Source organism: Colossoma macropomum, unplaced genomic scaffold, assembly GCF_904425465.1.
Source record: "Colossoma macropomum unplaced genomic scaffold, Colossoma_macropomum, whole genome shotgun sequence".
Classification (NCBI taxonomy): Eukaryota; Metazoa; Chordata; class Actinopteri; order Characiformes; family Serrasalmidae; genus Colossoma; species Colossoma macropomum.
Window position 1 is genome coordinate 22900908 of NW_023494786.1, and position 18030 is coordinate 22918937.

The following is an 18030-nucleotide window of genomic DNA, read 5'->3' on the forward strand; positions in this document are numbered from 1 at the left end:
TAACCTCTACCATGACATATAATACCTTAGTGCACATTTCCAGGCCTTCGACTTTCCTCTGCTGGTTTCCAGTTATATCATTATGGGAGAGCTGCCATTGCCCACAGTTAAGGGTACCTTCAGCGGCCAATGATTCCACACAGACGCAAAAAACAGATGATCATGTTTCAAATAATATTTTAACTGCTCATAGAAAGGAGTATAAAGAGAGCAATAAAATTACAAAATCTGTCCTTGCAAAGCTTAACCATTTACTTTTGCCACCAACCACTGGTATTTTCTGGTTGATTAGAAAACTTGTATCACAACACTGAATGTGTGTTAGGGATTACTTAGACTGTGAGAAACAGAAAATGCAACCAACGTCTAAGACTGAACTTGGGAGGTGTGGAAAAAAAACCCTGCAGATTTCTTTGAAAAACTGAAAGCAAATCTCCCAGAAAGTGGAAGTTATATTAAAGACATTAAACAGGATGCGCTCTAGATATTAAAACATTTGGTAGTATATTTAGTTGCTGAGGCTTCTATGTATCTTTCTGCTTTTTCCTGAAACTGAAAAATTAAGAACTTGTACTTAACGTTCTGACTGGGAATTAAATAAATGGACTGATTTTTCCCAGTACTGTATCACATCTGTATCTTCACAAACGTGGTCAGTGGTGTTTGGGATTAGAGACACTAGCAGACATTACAGTCAAGGACATTTTGGTTGTAATTCAACAACGGTTTAACTGCCATGCGGCAGAAAAAGGCCTGTCCTCAAGACAAAAGAGGGAACAAGAACAACATAAAGACGGTTGAACAAATCTGTAATATGTTTCAAATCACAAATCATGTTGCGTTCTGATGAAGGAATGAAAACGATTATGCTGACATTATCATATCACAACCTTAGAGCATAGCATACCAAGTTAGAACTGCAGCACAGTGAGGTAAATGTTTTCAAATGAACCCCTTAAACTTTAAGCTGATCCAGTTACTCATCATGACTTTTTTTTCAGTAACTATTAAGAATTATTCATGTTGCTACTATATACGTGTATATACATATATATCGCTGCTGTCGGAACAAAAATGGTATCTCCATTTTTGTCATTTTTCTGTTTTTGATATAATTTGAAAATCCCTGTTGTCCTTTACATAGTGTCAAAATTTCATGATAAATGGACCAAAATAAATGGACTAAAATTAATTGGAAAAAAAATCTGGTTCCATTGACTTACATTAAAACTAAAATTATGTTTTTTCCAAGTTACCATTTTGGAGATACTGGGTTATCTGACAACACCTCATATATATATATATATAGTTATGGGTGAGGAATTGAAGTGTGGGTCCACAGACTTTTAGAATTCAAGGGTGGCAACAAGGTGGCACTGGCTATATTCACAACACCATGAATCATCTTCTCATAATCACTTGCTAGTCATAACTTGGAAAACAGCAATGTCCAAATGCCAGAGTGTAAACCTCATTAGTCACTTTCATTTACTTACAGAAGTACTGATGATGGGAAACATGTTCTGTCTGCCATCACTGTGACTGCAGGCTACTAAAAACAGTACCCACTAAGATCACCGGGGGAGGGGGGGGGCACAGAATTTGCTCGAAAGTGAGATTGAGTTTCAAAACAGGCGCCTGTGAAGGGTTACACATAAGAGAGGGGCTTCATTTCTAGATATTAGGGGGCCTGGTATGCTAGGCAGGTTGTGAGGATTATGAGATTATGGTTGTCTATGTAAATTAGTTGTGTGAGTACAATTGGTGCTTGTCACTCATGTCCTATCGTGTTGCTAAGAGTCAATCGCATTCTTTCATATTTCTGCGTTTTACACAATGATTAAAAAAAAAAAATAGGATACATGTGCATGAATTGTTCTGGTTTTATTTTGTTAAGACATTGTTTACAAGATAAAAACAGAAGATCTACAGATCAGATGAATTTATTCCATTATCATCAATACAAAAAGAAAAAAAAGTGTTTTTAATACAGTATCTAACATTATCTATTCCAGGACAATTTCTCAGCTATTGAACTTTAGTGTGTACAGTGTTTCCCCAGTCTGTGGGGCAAGTTGTTTCATCAGTTTACCATGGTTGAAATTTTCATTTTAATGCAAACCTACTTGGTTACCACCTGTGGGGTTATTAGTTAGTAACAACCCGTATGTATAAGTCAATGGGATAAAAAAGAAAAAAAGAAAAGAGATTTTATCTCCTCATGGCGTCCCGAGTGGAATGGTGAATGAAATATAGTCAGCCACTTCTCCCCACTGTGCTCTGAAATGCTGGAAAATGCTGATCCACGTCGTCAGAACAGCCACCCACAGCAACAGCCCCAGCGCTGACCGCTTCACATCTGTAAGGAGCACAAAGCTTCAAAGGTTGGTTTCTCAGACAGGGATTAAGCCAAGTGCTGGACTAAATTTTTAGATATGAAGCACCTCATGGAAGTGGCTTGTAACTCAGCCACTCACATTTAGAAGGTTTAATTCTCCACAAGGGGAGCCATTAGCAGTAAAACAGCTTTTGATGCTTCACATGAGCAGTGCTTTGCCTCAGAGACACTGTGTGGTTCTTTTCATGGAGAATCTCCAATCGGAATGTTGTGTAATCCAAGATTAGGCTTCACCCCCATCTGGAAACCCACCCCCAAATGTTCCACAAATATGTAGACACTTGACAAACTAATATCTTAACATTATAATGTATGATATGTTAATAATAGCTTAAAAGTTATAAGGTGTTTTCAGTCATGAGGTGTGTTGGTACACAAGCTTAGAATCACTTGTCATACTATTAATCTATGTAATTTTATATAAAAAAAGAACAAATGTAGATTTAAATATCATAAATTGGACAACAAAATGTATTTTAGATGCTTTGTATGGTAGTTCAAGTAGCTAAATAATATAAGTATTTATTTACATTTTTTTTTTAACAAAGTTAAACATTGAAATGTGGAACTAAGATCACAAACTGCACAACACTATAAAAATATTCCTTTTTTATTTATTTCAGACTAAACATATCCAGCAACAACAGTTTTCTACAATGTAAATGTTTTTTTTTTCTTTTTGCAACAACACACTGTTGAATATACAATATGGAACATAAGTATACCAGACAGACACATTATGGCTTAGCTATAACAGCTAGCTCTAATCATTTAAATGTCAATCTCAATGAAACCTAAAGAATGCTGTGATGAATCGTGTGTCATACTTACACGTCTTGATCTGTGGTTGTTCTGTGTAGGCAGGTTTTACAAAGGCTTCTTTGAAGAACCACACAACATTAACCAGCCACAGGAAAGGGAGAAATGCAAAACCACCTGTGGGGGACAAGCAAGAAGAAATCACAAGATATGGCAAACATGTATTCTGTTCTAAACATAACAGCTATTAAAGTTTAATTATATACTGTGTATGTTTTATGGAAGTTTCTTACTGTTGCAAGAATGCTAATGAGTTGTCAATGACACATTGTACGGCATTACAAAAGTTTTCATACCGCACCTGAACACCGCACTGAAATTTTGTTTAAGTATACAAGTGGAGATGAACTCCAGATGTCACTTGAGTTTTAGACCCCAAGTTTTAGTTTCAGCAGTTTCAGAGTACAGATTCAGTATGCACAGATCAGCTTTGTACTTTCAACAGAAAGAAATAGGCTAATTAAATGACCAGTCTGAGTGTATTATAGTTATGACAAAATGAAAAATGGGAACATTTATGTTTTTTTTTTTTTAAAACTTTGAATTTAGCCATAAAAATAAAATAGTTTAAAAAGAAATACCCAGATAATATTTCCTGCACAGACTTAGCTTCTCCTCATTGGGAATACGCTCCAAATTCATGATTTCCTGGAAAATATTAAAAAGCAGTATTATTTAGCAGCATACGACAGGCTACATTTTTGCAGTAGCAACATGAATACAACTCTGCTGCCACCTGTCTGCGAATGGCAATACTACCAAAATACACCAGCAACTGTTAGTGACCAACAGATTAGACATAATATGGCTTATTTCAGTAGTTTCTAGTTAGTCACCATGTTCGTTCACTCCCTTCATTCTGAAAATCAAAACTACAGAGACAGTTCAAAAGAACGTGCTGTAGAAACTGAACCAAAACTGCAACTGACAAAGATTCAACATGTTTACTTCATTTTTGTACAGGACGAGGTGAAACGTATTCTTATTGAAATGACCAGGTTTTTCATCAAAACACTTCAACAAACTGTTGAAACTGGCTGCTGGACCTGGCGAGCTGCTCTTTGTATTCCAGCGAGCTAACCTAACGGTGGCTAGCGTGCCTTGATAACAACAGCCAGTCGTTTTCTAAATATTTTCTTTGTCTCCTGAAATATTAAACTACAGAGTTCGGTAAACAAAAATAAATACCTTTTATGTCGATCTCGAATCGAGGAGCAACTAGTTAGAAAAAGGGCATTTGAGCATGAAAATGGCTTTTGCGACGGAGGAATACCTAACATCCGCTTCCTCGTGAACGATGCGTCATGACGTCAATCTTTTGGCTTTCCTGTGCCTCATGGGAGATGTAGTTTCTTACCAAGGGAACTGGGCCTGATTTTATTGCGGTAACCTGCAGTAAATGTGTGTGTGTGTGTGTGTGTATATATATATATATATATATATATATATATATATATATATATATAAATGTATAAATGTATATATTTATGTGTGTATACATATATATATATATATATATATATATATATATATATATATATAGACATTTTCTTATTATAATTATTTGTATTTGTAGCATCAGAGCATGTCTGGTTTCTGTTTAGTTCAAAGTGGAAAAAAGCTGTTCAAGAAATGTTTTTGCATGTTAGTTTTGGGTTACGGTTCTCTAGCATTTTTTTCTCTAGATTCGTTTTTCTAGAACTCTTATTGTGAAGGGCAGGACTAGGAACTGCCCTCGGGCTGTGTATATGTGTGTGTGATCTGAGAAAGAGTGTACGAGAGAGGCAAAGAGATGTGAGCTGAGGTAGAGAGCGACTATACTCCTTGTATTCTGTTTGCCGAGTCTAAATCTAGCATAAACTTCAAGTTGTCTATGCTTCTTCTGTGTACTCCCCACTACAATGGTGTCAGAAGTGGCAGAAGAACCGGTGATGAGAGAATGTTCCTAGAGGCGGCACGAGGATAGCAAAAGAAAGCCGCAAAGCATGGGTGACTGGGGGGTGGCCCATCCCCCCTGGCCTGGGGAAGGGTACACTCTCCTAAAGACTCGGGGCGAGCTGGGCAGAGGGGAGCACTGGTCCTGGCAGGGGCCCTGAGCCAAGTGCACAAACTCTGGCTCGCACCTTTACAGGATGTATGCATAATTGGATTTCTCTGCGGCGGCTAAGACCGGCTCGACTTTAGGAATAAAATGCTGGGCTTGGAGATGGGACAATTGAAGTTGGTTGTGGTGGCTAGCAAAGCAGCAAAGCTGAGGCAAAGAGTTGGGGCTCCTTGGCGGTGGTCTTCGTTCCATGTAGGGGAAGCTGCCGGCACCGTGGCTTTTCGCGGGTGGAAAGACTGACAGACATGGCGTATTGGGTGTGCATCAGAACCTGGCACTGCATGGTTTTGCATCGGGACCACCTGATACTGTATTTGGAGGATTAAGAGGGGCACCCTAGTTAGTCATCTGGGTCCTCCACAACGATGCCTCTCAGGACCCAGTGGATACTCCCCATCTGCACAGAGAACCCCTCCAGGCTCTCCGGCATCACCAGAGCCCTTCTGACACCCCTCAGCAGCTTCAGAATCCCCTCAACACCCCATGGTCACCCAGGAGGACCGCAACAGCCAAAGGTCGCAGTGGACAGCCCAGAGATCAAGCCCGGGAAAACGCCATATACCCCCTCAGGCTGAAAGCCCTCTAAGAGGACATGGGTAAATGTGGCATCTGAGTATGCCTAGGTTCTATTTAGTTCAAAGAAAAAAATAGGTTGTCCAAAAATTGTTTTTCATGTTAGAGTTGGGTTATGTTCTCTAGCATTTATTTCTCTTGGTTAATTTCGCCAGGACTCTTATTGTGGAGGATGGGGCTAGGAACCACCCCGGGTGTGTGTGAGCTGAGAGAGAGTGGGAGAGGAAGAGTGAGCTGAGGCATAAAGTGATTTCCCTCCTTGTGCTCTGTTTACCGAGTTTAAATACTTTGAGTTGTCTGCGCTTGTTGTGTGTAACTCTCATGTGACTATCAATCAATTAAGTGACCCTTATTAGTCCCATAACAGGGAAATTTCACCTCTGCAATCTAACCCATCCATGCAGTGAAACACCCACATACACATTAGTGAACACACACACTAGGGGGCAGTGAGCATACTTGCCTGGAACGGTGGGCAGTCCTATCCGCAGCACCTGGGGAGCAGTTGGGGGTTAGGTGCCTTGCTCAAGGGCACCACAGTCACGTACTGTCGGCTCGGTCCCCTAACCTCCAGCCTATCTCCCCCACCCCCCCGCCTCTATCTATCTATCTATCTATCTATATATATATATATATATATACATACATACATATATATATCTACAGTGCTCTGAACAAGTGTTTGCCCCTCACCCAATTTCTTCTGTTATTGCTAATTTGTCACATTTAAATGTTTCAGATCATCCAACTAAGTTTAATATAAGACAAAGACAACACGAGTAAACACAAAATGCATCTTTAAAATAATCATTCCATTCACAGAAGATAAACACCATACACCAATGTTAAAAAAAATAATTGCCCCTTTTGTGCCACCTTTGTCAGCAACAACTGCAATCAAACATTTGCGATAACTTGCAATGAGTCTTTTACATTGCTGTGGAGGAATTTGGGCCCACTCTTTTTTGCAGAATTGTTCTAATTGAATTACATTTGAGGGTTTTAGAGCATGAACTGTCTTGCCACAGCATCTCAATGAGGTTCTTATGATGGAATGCAGTGTTAGCTTTATGCAAGATGTAACGGGACCCATGTCTTCCAAAAAGTTTCACCTTTGACTCATCAGTCCAGAGAATATTATTATAATAGTCTTGGGGCTCATCTAGATGTTTTTTTGGCAAATGCAAGCTCAGCCTTTGTGTTCTTTTTGGTCAGCAGTGGTTTGCATTGACCTTAACTAGTGGGGCCTGTGGATAATGGCTCTCACTGTGGTTCGCTGGAGTCCTAGAACCTTAGCAATGGCTTTGTAACCCTCTCCAGACTGGTACATTTCAATGACTTTGTTTCTGTAATCCATATGTGAATCTCTTTAGAAGGTGGCATCATGTGTTGCTTTTTGAGATCTTCTAGTCTGCTTCACATTTCAGAACACAGGTTCTATTTAAGTGATGTTTAGATTCAACAAGTCTGGCAGTAATCATGCTGTGGCTAGTGACATTCAACCCAATAGTCGATTAAATTTAGTTAACCTTTTAAACTCCTTGAGACCACTAGTGGTTCCAAAACGCACTTTGTCATATTCTTCATAACTTTCATATTTCATAAGCTACATTCAAAAGGTAGGTGTCATATGAGAGCTGTAACTGTCTTCTTTCCAGTCAAATAGATGGGTGATGTCATTTTAAAATCTTATAATAAAAGAAGCTGAACTCACAATTTTTTTTTTTTTTGTCTACTGAAAGTCCACCCATTTTTTGACAAATCTGGGATATAAACTATAAACAGATGGTGTCTCTTCAGTGATCTGCTCTGTGAAAATTATTTTTATAAATAAATACAAAGAGCGTCTAAGATTTTTGGCTTTCAGCAGTAAATTGTAAGTATATAGCAATATGTGTATGATCATAAAACACATTTTCTGTTAATTTGAGGGGAGCTTTTACAAAAAATAAATAAATAAAATAAAAACGTACATTTATTTCATGCAGTTACTGAATAATTTGCCTTACGATTTGGTCATGTTAATTCAGATGGACAAACCAAAATATACCCTGGAGAATAAGAGGTCAACTGGTTGATTTAGTAGCTACGGGAGCAGTTACTTTTTCAGACACGGACAGGTGGGGCTGAATAGCATTTTTTTCTTCAGTAAATGAAATTTATTTTTGTGTTTATGTGGGATGTCTTTATCTAATTTTAAAAGTAGTTTTCATTACATGTTGGTTTGGAAAAAGTATTTTACCAGGTTGACACCTTACCTCACATTAAATACCAACACTTTCTGTCTCTGTGTGTTTTTCTTTGTAAGTAAGTAGTAAGTAAAGTTTATTTATATAGCGCTTTTTACAACAGGTGTTGTCACAAAGCAGCTTTACAAGGAAATGAGCATTACAAAAAGAAGTCCGGGTCCGAGCCCCCATGAGCAAGCCAGTGGCGACAGTGGCAAGGAAAAACTCCCTAAGAGAAACAGGAAGAAACCTTGAGAGGAACCAGGACTCAGAAGGGGAACCCATCCTCCTCTGGTCGACACCGGATAGTAAACATTGTTAGTATAAAGTATTATAGTACAAAAAACAGGGTAAAACGTGAAGGAAACAATTAATTTGAATAGTTCAGTTCATGCAGCAGAAGCAGCAGCATCAGTGGGGTCAGGTTGTGAGGGTGAGGTTTGCACGGTGAGCAGTGGCACCCGATCAAGGCAGCAGAGGCAGCAGCATCAGCAGCAGGATGGGCAGCTGTTCAACTCGGCAAAAGAAAGAGAGGAAAAACACAGTCAATGGGTGATTGATTAATTTGAATTAGTTTGAATGATTGATTGGTTCAAGTGAATAATTTTGAATAGTTCATGCAGCAACAGCAGTAGTATCAGTGGGGTCAGGTTGTGAGGGTGAGGTTTGCACGGCGTTGAACAGCAGGAGGCTCAATGTTGGTAACCCGGTCCAGAGGGCTGGCGAGCAGTGGCACCCGATCGAGGCAGAAAAGGCAGCAGCATCAGAACGCACAGGATGGGCAGCTGTTCAACTCGGCGAAGAAAAGAAAGGAAAACACACAGAGAGGAAAACACACAGAGTTAGTTCTGTAATGGGTGACCGATCACAAATTACAGTGTTAGCAGAGACTCTGGCAGGTATAGAACTAACAGGGAAAACTAATTACCAAAGGCTTGAATATACAAGTAGGTTTTTAGCCTAGACTTAAAGACTGAGGCTGTGTCTGAGTCCCGAACATTAACAGGAAGACTATTCCAAAGCTGGGGGGCTTTGTATGAGAAAGCTCTCCCCCCTGACGTAACTTTATTAATTCTGGGTACTAATAGTAAGCCAGCACCTTGTGATCTAAGTAGGCGGGATGGTTCATAGTGAGATAGAAGTTCACTCAGGTACAGCGGGGCGAGTCCGTTTAGTGCTTTATAAGTCAGCAAGAGAATTTTATAATCAATCCGAAATTTTACTGGCAACCAGTGTAAGGCTGATAAAACTGGGCTGATATGGTCAAACTTTCTGGTTCTAGTAAGAACTCTGGCTGCAGCGTTCTGGACTAGCTGAAGCTTGTTAATGCTTTTGCTGGGACATCCAGCCAGCAGGGCATTACAGTAATCTAGCCTTGAAGTAATAAATGCATGAACTAACTTTTCTGCATCCTGTAGAGATAATGCATTTCTCAATTTAGCAATATTGCGAAGATGCAGGAAGGCTGTTCTAGTAATATTAGTTATATGTGTGTCGAAGGACAGATCAGGGTCTATAATGACACCAAGGTTTTTTACATATGAGCTTGATGCAACTGAGAAATTGTTAAGTTTAAGTGTTAAATTAGACAGTTTGTTTCTAGCTGCTTTTGGACCAAGAAGCAGAACCTCTGTTTTATCTGAGTTTAGAAGGAGAAAGTTACTCGACATCCAGTCCTTTATGTCTTGTATACAGTCTTCAATCTTGCTAAGTTTAATTCTATCATCTGGGTCGCTTGCTAAATATAACTGAGTGTCATCGGCATAGCAGTGGAAGTTTATGCCGTGTCTACTGATAATGGTGCCCAGTGGTAGCATATATAAAGTGAATAATACAGGTCCTAAAACAGAGCCTTGTGGAACACCATATTTTACTTTTGTGAGAACAGATGATTCACCGTTTATATTAACAAACTGATACCGATCAGTGAGGTAGGACCGGAACCAGGAAAGAGCTGTTCCTGTTACCCCTACAAGGTTTTCTAGTCTGTCTAGTAAGATAGTGTGGTCTATTGTGTCAAATGCCGCACTAAGATCGAAGAGGACTAACAAGGACACATGATCTTGGTCAGAAAATAATAATAGATCATTTACAATTTTTACTAGTGCTGTTTCTGTACTATGATGTGGCCTAAAACCAGATTGGAATTTTTCATGTATTTGATTCCTATGTAAAAAGGAGCTTAACTGTTTTGCTACAACTTTTTCCAAGATCTTAGATATAAAGGAGAGATTCGAGATGGGTCTATAATTTGAAAGTTCGCATGGATCGAGGTTAGCTTTCTTAATCAGCGGTCTAATTACTGCTAGTTTAAGAGATTTTGGAATGTACCCAAGGCTAAGAGAAGAGTTTATTATTGACAGAATAGGCTTGGTTATTTCTGGCAGAATTTCCTTGAGTAAACCTGTAGGAATCGGATCTAGCATACAGGTAGATGATTTCGCGGAAGAGACTATTTTAAATAGTTCATTTTCTTGGAGTAAGGTAAACGATTCCAGCCTCTCTGCAGGAATTATAATATTTTCAAGATTGAGGCTGGCATTATGGGGAAGCAGGTTTCTAGAGTTTAATTGTGTGGAAACTACTGTAGCTCATTTTCAGTATTGTATAAGAGCTCTATAACGCTCTATAACGTGTTTTCTACACACACACACACACACACACACACACACACACATATATATATATATATATATATATATATATATATATATATATATGTATATATATACACACACATACATACACATATATATAAAACATGAAATCTAAAATCTTGCGAACGCATCCAACCTGAAAATCATCGTTACCCCCTATAACAGCCTTTTTGTGGGTGATTTTAAACAGGAAACTGTTTTAAGCGGTCTCTGTGTGTTCATTTCGTTTCACACTGCACCGAAAATTAGGCCTCCATTTCCCAGAGAGCCTCAGCGCCTAACACCCCCCGCCCTCCTCCTCCCTCCGACCTGGCGCTTCCCCCTCTTCAGTCAAGCCCGAGTTGCTAATCTATCGCTGTTGTTGTTGAAGCTATGATGGCGGCAGCGGGCTGCGGATCAGCGACCGCGGCTGCCGCTGGAGGCGCGGGCGCTGTGGGAGTGGGCGCGGCGCGTGGCCGCTTTCCGGGCCGCCCGTGGTCGTCGCGGAGCCGCCTGCGTTCCGAGAAGCGGTGGCTGCTCGGCCGCTGCGGGGCCGACGAGTTTAGCGGCGCAGGAGGAGGAGGCCCGAGGCCCGCCTGCCCGCCGCTTGCGTGCGCCGAGGACCAGTCTCACTTGCGCCTGCTGGGGATCGAGGCGAGCTACAAGAGCCTCGGCGAGGCGGGCTACAGCTCGAGTGGGAGCGAAGAGGTGAGCGAGCGAGTGGAGCAGCGTTGCGCCGCGCTGCTTGAGCTCTCAGGCCCAGCGGCGTAGGCTGAGTGTCCGCTGAGTGCAACTTTAGTTTCGGTGAAGCTTATTATGAAGCACGCAAGGGGAGCTACAGCCATTGGAACAAAATGGACATTAGGAGGCGGGGAGTGTTGCCCAGCTAAAGAACTAGCTGGCGCACCGGATCTGTTAGCTAGCAGTTCCCTCATGTGCACAAAAAATATGGGGCAACAGTTAGTTAAATGATAGAGATCGTGCACGGCTACCTGTTTGCAACGCTGGTGTTAAAAACAATGCGAGTGCTTGCTCACAACAGCGAGTGGCTGCTTACAAGTTAGCTTCCTATTCTTGTTCGAATTCACCCGTTCCACCTTAAACGGTGCAGCAGTTGCAGCAGCAGCCTCAGGCACCAGAATGTAACTGCGGCACCATTTAAGGAGGAACGGATGAATTAGAATAGGAAGCCAACTTAAGCCTCGTCTGCTGCCCTGTATGTATATGTGTGTATGTGTGTGTTATCATGGAGGGGGGAGGGGCGAGCTACTGTAGCATTGTAGCTAACGGAGCAGAAGGTGTGCGATCTGCCCTGATCCGAGTTATCGTGAAGATGAGGATAATGCGCTTGAAGTTCGTTTTGTGTGACTGTGCTTGTGCGCTGATGTCTGCTTTTGGTGTGGAAGTTCTCGTTTTGTGTGTGTGTATGTGTGTGTTTTAATGGAAGCTGCTCACATGTGCGTGGCCCGAGGGGGCAGGAAAGGGGGCACGGCTCCAGTTTAGGCGAAGCCTCGGCCACAGATAGTTGATAAGATCTGGATAACCTGCAGTGTAGAATGAGAGTGCGATTTCCACCGCGAGGCCACAGTTTGGCCATTGAGTTTAGCCCCGAGTGCTGTGAGCAGGGGGTCTGCTGCTGGGGTCTGCACTGTGCTGTGGCATCCCTGCTGTGCTTCAGGTGCAAGCATGCTAGACTTCTTAATGGCCAGTGTTCCCACCAAGCAGTTTTGTACATTTTTAGGGTTTTTATGGCCTCTGTAAAGTAGTCATTCTAAGATTGATGCAGTATGGGAATTCTGGACTACCTCTGAAATCCATTATTTTTCCTGTACATATGTATTAATGTTGATGCTGATTTTATGTAAATGTATATGTGTATATATAAAAAAGTGTAGGGACTAAACTGGGAAATCCACCTGCATTAGCATTATGGAGAAATGTAACATTAATTTGTTGCAAACATAAATTTTTTATAAAAAGGGCTGGGTATTGTTCCAAACTTTTTGACACAGATGCCTGTAATTCAGTACTGCATCCTGAAAAATACTGTTTTTTGAAACCGTATTTTAAATACAGAATAATATAAGTAAAGTCACGTATTGTAAAATGACATCAGAGTAATTAAAGGTGTGCCGTGCAGAATTTAGTGCTGGTGATAATGCTGGCGGTAATAACACATAATGTGGACAGGTTGTCACCAGTCTAGGTTTTGGAACAAGCATGGTTATTGGCTCACAGATGCTCATAAAAATTGATATAATAAATGGCACATTTTTTTTACTCTGTAGAATTGAAGTAACACAGTCTATACATTATTGTTTTTTGTGAATGCAGTACATCACATCTTCAAATACTGGTTTGAACTATAGGTCAAGTTTAACCGTCACCCTTTTGGTGATACATTTTTGTTTTTAAAAATAATCTGCCGATATTGACACAATTCCAGTATCATCACGTGACTTTACAATCCAATATATTAGTCTTGTCAGGAGTGACGCCACAGCACGCAAACTAATTTGCAGACTAGATGCGTTATGATATCAGAATCATAACAGTAGTGGCAGATAATTACTTAAAAATGTTAAACATTGGCTCTGTGATTAGATTTGACTGCTAATTCAAACCAGTGTTTCATGATGTATTTATTATACACAAGAAGAGCAGAATGTTTAGCCAATGCTGTATTACTGTGCTAAAATATTAGCATTTTGTTCATTTGATTGCATTCGTAACCCTCTACAAGTAAATGTTACCATTCTCTGCAATGGCAGTCCAGATATATTGAGCTCTAAATTCTACATTTTCTAATTTTGTGTGTATTTGCGTCAGCATTGGCATCAACAGACACGTACATGAAAAATCTATATTCCTAAACTGGTGCATTCCTACACTGGATGGTTAATATTAGATATGGCAGTTGTTGGCTGTCGATAGTAATCAATATTTCTGCGCCTTGTGTCTGCCAACATCAGTATTGTGTCTTTATTACATTCTAACCATAAGTAATTGTGTTATTACATCAAACTAAAGTTTGCTGCCCTGATGCAAAAAGAAATTCTCTTTAGGCTGCTTCAAGTTCAACTAGTGGTTAAGAAGACACGCGCATGTTTGGTAATAAGGACATGAGGCACTGCATTAAATGAATCTCTGTATTAATGACGAGTAAAGTTATTGTTTTAGAGATGGATGTTTGTCTTTGCACAGTGATGAAATATCCATAGCCCTTTAGGCTGTTCAGTGTTAAACTCAATTTTAAAGAATTTCATCCACACTAGTTATGATGTACATGCACTTAGTGTCCTGAAAGCCACATACTTTTAACGGAAGAATGTCATTTAGAATATTTTAAAAGATTTGTTGAACAAAAGCCTTTTCCCTCTGTGTGAATTGCAGGGAGCTGATTTCAGAGGCTTTGAACATGAAAACAGTGGTGTTCCTGAACAGTCGAGACGGAATCCTCCCAAACGTAAGTGTGGACATAAATGTCTAGTGCTTGCTGTATTGTTTTAATAAGGAAATGAGTTCACATTGTTTGTTCTTTCGCTGATCTGTAACTGGTGACGTTGATCCCTGTCAGCAGAAATGTGAATTTTGTTGACCTTTATTGTGCTTAGCATTTTATGAGATATTTTTGCTGATATGGCCAATAGTAAATGAATTCAAGGGAAAAAATGTTGCATGTGACTGCAAACTGTTATGTTGTTTATTTATGTTCAGTGGCACCTTTGACATTTTGTTGAGTTCATATAAAAATGCAGATTAAAATATCTTGGTTTTAAATGTTGCAGGTAATCGTGCATCAGCAAAATCCACAAAGAGGCTATGTCAGAGACCAGCTCCTGCAGCAGCCACAGAGGTGGAAAACGTTCAGACTCTTGAAAATGATTCAGGATTTACACGGAAGCTACACAGTAAAGGGTCTACTAATGCTGTATCAGTTGAAGATGGTGATCCTGGTGCAGATAAGCTCTCGAAACCGAGACGAAAAAGAGACTCTGTGAAAGACGTACCGTCAGCTCCAAAGATCACCATTAAGTTGGTGACTAAAAAGAGAGTGAAAGTGGATCCGTCGTCACACCAGAAGCTTGAAAGAAAGCAAAAAGGAAACAAAGTCCCGTCTGAAGCTAAAGAAACCCAATGTGCTGTAGTCTCATCTGCGCATGTTAAATTAAAAACAGCTAAACAAGCTACTGATAGTGCTTCTGCTGAAGTAAAAGAACAGGTTAATACAAGAAGGCGAGGGAGGTCTGCTGACAAAAAGGTAGAATCCACCCCTCAGAGAGTGCCTGAAACAGAGGCTGGTGACCAAAAGGTGGAGGCAAAATTGAGGAAATCTGCCAGCAAGTCTCAACCTGCACCATGTAGTGACAATGTAGAGCCAAAAACCGATGAGAAGAACGCAGAACCAGAGGACAGTGTCTCAAAAGAAAACACTGAAGTAAAAAAACTTGTGATCCGGAGACGGCACAGAACGGACTCAAGTCACGCCCAAGAATCAGCAGATCATAACAGTGAGGGCTCTTTGGCAGAGTCATTATTAGAAGTGTCAACGATTGAGGAATCTATACCGATTTCCAAGAAGAAAAAAGGGAAAAAAAAGAAGAGACATCGTAAAGACAAAGTCTCGGAAAAAGTTAAAGAGAACAGGGATCTCTTGTCTGAGCAGCTAGCAGGTGACTCTGCAGAAATGAGGTCCATTGAGAAAGAGTTTGTGGGAATTCCAGGGTTAAAACTCACCAGAATACGGAACCCGAAAGCCAGGTCTCGTAAGAAACGCAGCAAATTTATCTGGACCCTAACACTGGTAAAGTGCAAAAACAAGAGTGTAAGTCCACAAGAAAATCTAAGCAAAGCACCAGATAGCCTTAGGAAAGGGACAGAGCCTCCCTCAAAATGTGCAGAAAAGGTTGATGTTTCCACAGAGCCTAAATCTGCATCTATACCTACAGACACTTCTGAAGTTCAGAACACTCCACAGACATCTGAAAATCAAGAACCAACTGATAATTTAGTACCTGAAAACCTAGAAAAGCCGGAGAAAGAGGAGGAGACCTCAAGCAAAAATGATGAGGAGCTTGCTATTAGGTCAGAAGTTGCAAAAGAATTTCATCCAGAGGAGGCTGCACAAACCCATTCAGATGATCTAATCAGCAAAGATTTCATTTCTCCCCTTCAGATCAAAGTTGGAACCTCACCAAAAAAACGCAGCAGTTTGAAGCAACCATTTCTAAACCAGAAGGTTCTAGCTACACCTGAACATAAAGAACTTTCTGCTGAGGCTGATGATCATCAGTCTTCAGCAGAAGTACCAGAAAACCATCTTGAAACTATTGCCCCTCCGACACCCAGGCTAAAGCCCAGGTTGAGTCAAAACACTGCCAGAAAGAAGCGTGCAAGGCATAAACCTTGGTCAATACAAAAGCGAAAACCTAAAGCAGCTCCTTCTGATGTGAACCCTGATTCTGAAATTATTACTGAAACCCCAGCAATTCCAACAACTGAAGCTGAACCCAAGTCTGAGGAGATATCAACATTGTGTGAGCAAAAGAAACCAAGGAAGTGCTCTGTTCGAGCTGGTCTCTCAACAAGACGATCAGTTCCAAAAAGACCACCACAGGCTTTACCTGCTCCTGAGAGTCATCAGTCTTGTGAAGCACCACTGCCTGAGGCAACTGAACCCACAAGCATTGATAGTGCTGCTCTTCAGCCTCATCCTGTAACAGAAACGCAACCAGACATTAAGCCTGAAAAGACACCATCAGCCGCAGATGCCGAAGTTCTGGTTTTAGAGCCTCCCGTCACAGATGAGGCGCAGCCTCCTCGTCCTGCTCAGAAACCATTCAAGCAAGTTAAAAAAAGGCGCAGAGCTTTGATAGGACAGAGGTTTAGATCTCGCAGACACAAGTTGCCACTAAGACCTGTAGTTGAAAAAGTGGGTGATGCTTGCTCACCAGTGGGTGCCTCTGAGCCAGCACGACCAAAACTAGCTGGCATACTTAAGACGAAGTACAAGAAGCAACAGGTTTCCCAGAATCTTCCTCAGACTCTTGAAGGTGAAAAAAACAAGGCAACATTTGTAGCCCAGCAAGAGGAAAAGGAACCTGAGGTGCAGACTTTCGATCTGGAAGAAAAGGAGTCTGTGAATGAAAAAATAGATCTTGAATCGTCCGACGTTCAGCCCGGTAAAACAAAATTTGTTAAAAACATAAAGCATTTCATAATGCCTGTTGTAAGCGCCCGGTCTTCTCGAGTGATCAAAACACCAAAGAGGTTTATGGATGATGCAGACATGTCGGATCTGCCGCGGAGGAACTCTCAGAAGAAAGGCCACCAGCCGGGAGGGCAGCCGAAGCTGAAGAAACGAGAGAGTGGTGAGGCAGGCGAGTCTGATTCTCTTCAGCCACAGGATGAGGAAGATGTTCTTCCTGAAGCCCAGTTAGATCTTGATTTGTCTTCTGCCGAAGAATCCAAGACTGAGCCAGTGGAGGACATTGAAAGTGGAGACAAATTCTCTGGCAAGAGGCGGTCGCTACTCCGAGACCCCAGTTTTAATTGGAAAGTACTAGAGCCTGTAGGTGCGGATGTGTACAACTTTGATCAGGACATCGAAAAGGAGTATGAGGCCTTGTTGTCTGCCAAAGATTTGTCATTAGATTCAATAATTGATTCTTCTCCAAAGAAGAAAAAGAGTGTGAAAAAGCAACCATCAAACCTGAAGGCAGATAAGAAACTGACAGATAAGCTAAATTATGGGCTTAATAGTAAAAGTGAAAAAAAGGTCCCAACAGGTGAAACAGAGATAGATCCACAGCCGGCTGAAGCACAAAAGGGGGAGCTGGAGGAAGAGGACAGTTTAATTCAGTCTCTTTCTGATGCTGAGAGAGAGAAAGCTAAACTGAAGATTGAGGATCTCGACACCCCAGGGGTGGTTCGTAAGGTATCCATCTGCATGCATGCCCTCAGCTCCAAGTTACTGGCACAGCAACAAGAGGAGCAGGCTGAAGAAGTGCCAGATGAATTCTCCATCCACACAGACATTTCACTTCCCAACAAATGCATGGGTAAGCTCCTCAGGTCTCTTTTTTTCCCTCATATCAGTATTAATGTCTTTTAAACTGTAAAGCTCTGTCTACAGTACACAATTTTTTTTTGTCTGTGCCTGATTTTAACCCCAAATCAGACACATTTTCACAATCTGAAGCAATTTTCCTGGTCATGAGTTTGGCGACTGACGTCATTGATGATCTGGTAGTGTTAGAGGGGTAATGAATC

At 41.0% G+C, this 18030-nt stretch overlaps 2 protein-coding genes across 2 annotated transcripts in view; one reads left to right on the top strand and one right to left on the bottom strand.

The window, feature by feature from the left end:
* Positions 1–1865: 1865 nt before the first annotated feature.
* On the bottom strand, positions 1866–4523 carry psenen (presenilin enhancer, gamma-secretase subunit). The gene is made up of 4 exons (XM_036564289.1): positions 4406–4523; positions 3799–3865; positions 3230–3334; positions 1866–2359 (listed from the first exon to the last, which is right to left on the bottom strand). The coding sequence occupies exons 2-4, from the start codon at positions 3857–3859 to the stop codon at positions 2220–2222; spliced, it is 306 nt and encodes a 101-aa protein (XP_036420182.1). The 5' UTR covers positions 3860–3865; positions 4406–4523; the 3' UTR covers positions 1866–2219.
* Positions 4524–11151: 6628 nt separating this feature from the next.
* kmt2bb (lysine (K)-specific methyltransferase 2Bb) overlaps positions 11152–18030 on the top strand; it is a 43002-nt gene continuing 36123 nt past the window's right edge. The window contains exons 1-3 of the mRNA XM_036564303.1: positions 11152–11466; positions 14152–14224; positions 14547–17819. Coding sequence (XP_036420196.1) covers positions 11152–11466; positions 14152–14224; positions 14547–17819 — 3661 coding nt within the window. The remainder of the gene's footprint in view (positions 11467–14151; positions 14225–14546; positions 17820–18030) is intronic.